At 35.8% G+C, this 3,054-nt stretch overlaps 2 protein-coding genes and 1 long non-coding RNA gene across 3 annotated transcripts in view; 1 reads left to right on the top strand and 2 right to left on the bottom strand.

Moving 5' to 3' along the window:
* Window positions 1–1,507, top strand: part of LOC105313667 (caspase-3-like) — a 9,121-nt gene extending 7,614 nt beyond the window's left edge. Inside the window, exon 4 of the mRNA XM_019999658.1 lies at window positions 600–1,507. Coding sequence (XP_019855217.1) covers window positions 600–1,424 — 825 coding nt within the window. The 3' untranslated portion in view covers window positions 1,425–1,507. The remainder of the gene's footprint in view (window positions 1–599) is intronic.
* On the bottom strand, window positions 1,448–1,941 carry LOC109584074 (uncharacterized). The gene is made up of 2 exons (XR_002185835.1): window positions 1,680–1,941; window positions 1,448–1,616 (listed from the first exon to the last, which is right to left on the bottom strand). It is a non-coding gene; the product is annotated as an uncharacterized LOC109584074 (long non-coding RNA).
* A 75-nt stretch (window positions 1,942–2,016) lies between these two features.
* LOC109584070 (intraflagellar transport protein 172 homolog) overlaps window positions 2,017–3,054 on the bottom strand; it is a 7,602-nt gene continuing 6,564 nt past the window's right edge. The window contains exons 9-12 of the mRNA XM_019999638.1: window positions 2,643–2,702; window positions 2,487–2,585; window positions 2,178–2,234; window positions 2,017–2,130 (exon numbers count right to left, since the gene is read on the bottom strand). Coding sequence (XP_019855197.1) covers window positions 2,017–2,130; window positions 2,178–2,234; window positions 2,487–2,585; window positions 2,643–2,702 — 330 coding nt within the window. The remainder of the gene's footprint in view (window positions 2,131–2,177; window positions 2,235–2,486; window positions 2,586–2,642; window positions 2,703–3,054) is intronic.

Raw genomic sequence — 3,054 nt, 5'->3', positions numbered from 1 at the left:
CAAATCCGATATTAACCAGCCGATTATTTTGTGCAAATTGCATTAACATGGCTGATACCAATACTTTTATGAAAATATTTTTGAGAATAAAAATATTCAATTTTTAACCTTAACAACAATCAGTGATTAGTGTCATTAATGTTAATACCGTAGGGCGCCTTTTTTTCGAGGGCTATAAATTTCGTGGATTTTTATTTCGCAGATTTAATTTTCGCGAATTTATGCCGTCTGCCATCTTGTACCGTATTAATTTGATTTTCGCGAAAGTAATTTTCGCGAATCTTTAAAAAATCGCGAAATCCGCGAAATTTATAGCCCTCGAAAAAAAGGTGCCCTACGGTAGTTAAAAATTGGTAGGTTCTTTCTTTAAAACAGTAGCATTTCTGCTTTCTTTGTACTCAAACTGTTTTTTTCATGTCATTTTGTAGATGTGATTATTATTTTTATTAAGAATCATTATACTTTACAACAATTCTTATATCGGTAACTCTTTTTGGCTATACCGATATCAACCGATTTTGATAAAAATGGGCCGATACCGATATTAGTATCGGTATCGGTGCATCACTAATGATTATTATCCTCATGTCCAATAATAGGTAACCAGTGATTGGCCATGGTCAAAAAAGAAAAAACCTGATGAGGATATTGTGTACCACTACACAACCAACCCAGGAAGGAATCGTGGCATTGTATTGATTATTAACAATGTTAAATTTCTAGATAAAAGTAAGGATCGAGATTCGTCAGAAGAAGATGAAGAAAAGCTTAAAGAAGCATTTGACAAATATCGATATGAAGTTATTACCATGAAAAACCTGGAAGCTGATGCAATCAAGGATGCTGTAAAAAAAGTAGTTCAAAAAGATGTCATTGGTGACCACGATAGCTTCATTTGCTGTATCCTGTCTCACGGTAATCCAGCAGGGATTGAAGGAGTTGATCTTGATGGTAAAACAGTTACTGTCACCGAACTGGCAAATATAGTTAATTGTGACAAGCTTCATAGGAAACCAAAAATATTTGTCTTTCAAGCATGTCGAGGGGCTGGAATACCAGAGCCAATGGTGTCTGATTTAGCAATTCCTCCCAGTATCAGAGAAGAAGAGGAGGTAATGGTTCCTGATGGTCACTCTATTGCATTACCTCCAGAAGCTGATTTCCTATTTGCTTTCAGTACAGTGGAGAATAATAGAGCCTTGAGAGGCAAGTATACTGGCTCTCACTACATTACAGCCCTGTCCAATGCCATTATAAACCATGGATCAAAGCTTAGCATTGAAAGGATACTGCTGGTTGTTAATCATAAAGTGGCAGGTGAGTCCAAGAGAGTTGAAATAGAAAAGGATGGGAAAACAGAAACGTGCATATATCACCAGATGCCTGAAATAAGGAGCACTCTGAGAGGCTGCTTCTACTTCTAAAACATAATTATTAATTTTTGCTGCAATGTTTTAAAAAACTTTTTTTGATAGAATAATCTTAAGTGATGTATCTGTTAATGGCATATGCAGTAAACTTTTAATGTCTTAGAACGTGTGAGCTGGATTAAGTGGTTGACCACACCACTTGGTTATAAAATGAACAACATCCAAGCACTCTTCATTTTGAGATGCCTGTGGAGAGAGAAGGGGGAGAGAGAGAGAAATTATTCAGTGTCTTGACTTTATAATTCTGACCTTTGTATTCATTACAAACTTGGTCCAGTCCCCTTTGTTAGCACACCTCCCACCTCGTTTAAACTCAACCTTTTGCTTCAATACTGGATAACCTACACACATGTACATAGTTTCTTGTACCTCAGACAGTTTACAGACATAGAATAGCTATCACAAAGATCATAATGTATACAATCCATCCCTAGGCAACTCTGTGGTTACTTTGATCACTACAGACACTTTGCTCTCAGAAAAAGAATTTTTGCACAACAGAAAATAAAGTACATGTAAATATGCATAATAGAACAAAGTTCTCTAAAGGATATTTGGCCAAGGTACATGTACATGTACATTTATCTTAGTACCGGACCTGTTTACAATGCAAGGTAATGAAAGTGACTCCAGTATGAGGTGACGTCAGTGATGCAACATAAGTCTGTCTCTCATCATCAAGTGGTAGTGTTTGTTCCACCTGGATTAAAGGAATAAGGTAATGGATTGATTCCTGTTATGAGTCACCTGTCTGTCCATGGAGAGGGCCAGTACCCATTCCTTAATCTCTTCTCGTTTATCCTCCTATAACAAACAGAAGCACTTTATAATGTAATCCTATAGGTACGTGTACATGTACATATGTTAAGTGTTAGTATATTATTGTGTAAACATAAAGCAAAAATAATTGACATAAGGGGCATAAAAATTATCTATAATAGAGAGTGAGCTAATAGTAGTTTGATAACAACTTCTTACAACAAGTTTCTGTAGTATAGGATATACATGTTAATGAGAGTATAGATTCAGCTGTACTGTACATGTATGATTCCTTACTGTCATGAAAGGTTGTTCTGGTAGTGGTACTTCAAATGGAATATCAGTATCAACAAAATCGCTGTTATCAATCATATCCAATGAACCCTCTTCAATAGCCTGACATTGGAAAATTAAAAGTAATATCATCATAGCTATACTCTTGGCTATACTTACTTCACTGAGATCCAGGAATCTGTTATAGAATATAAATGCCATGCTTTCCAATCCAACTGCCTATTTATAGAACACAATTAATCACCAAATAGATACAGGACAGGTGCATGCACAATCCAAATACTTTGGTGCACAAATAATATCACCATACTGGCCCAATTATGTGTAATACACCTCTTGATAAATGATTACATTGCATTATTTAGATAGGAACAGTTATGAATGAAAGCTAGAGGAGATGGAGGCGCATAGCAATGTACATGCCTGTAAACAGATGTCTAATTACAACACACCTCCCAAAAATATAATTATCTTGACCAGGAGGCTAAGTTTTTATTATTAAAGCCATGTAAAGGTGTAATAAATAGGAGGGTGCATTAATTGGGGTGAGTATGGTATCATTACTCTCCCT

Source organism: Amphimedon queenslandica, unplaced genomic scaffold (genome assembly GCF_000090795.2).
Source record: "Amphimedon queenslandica unplaced genomic scaffold, v1.1 AMPQUscaffold_13251, whole genome shotgun sequence".
Taxonomy (NCBI): domain Eukaryota; kingdom Metazoa; phylum Porifera; class Demospongiae; order Haplosclerida; family Niphatidae; genus Amphimedon; species Amphimedon queenslandica.
This window is presented reverse-complemented; position numbering and strand designations above follow the sequence as displayed.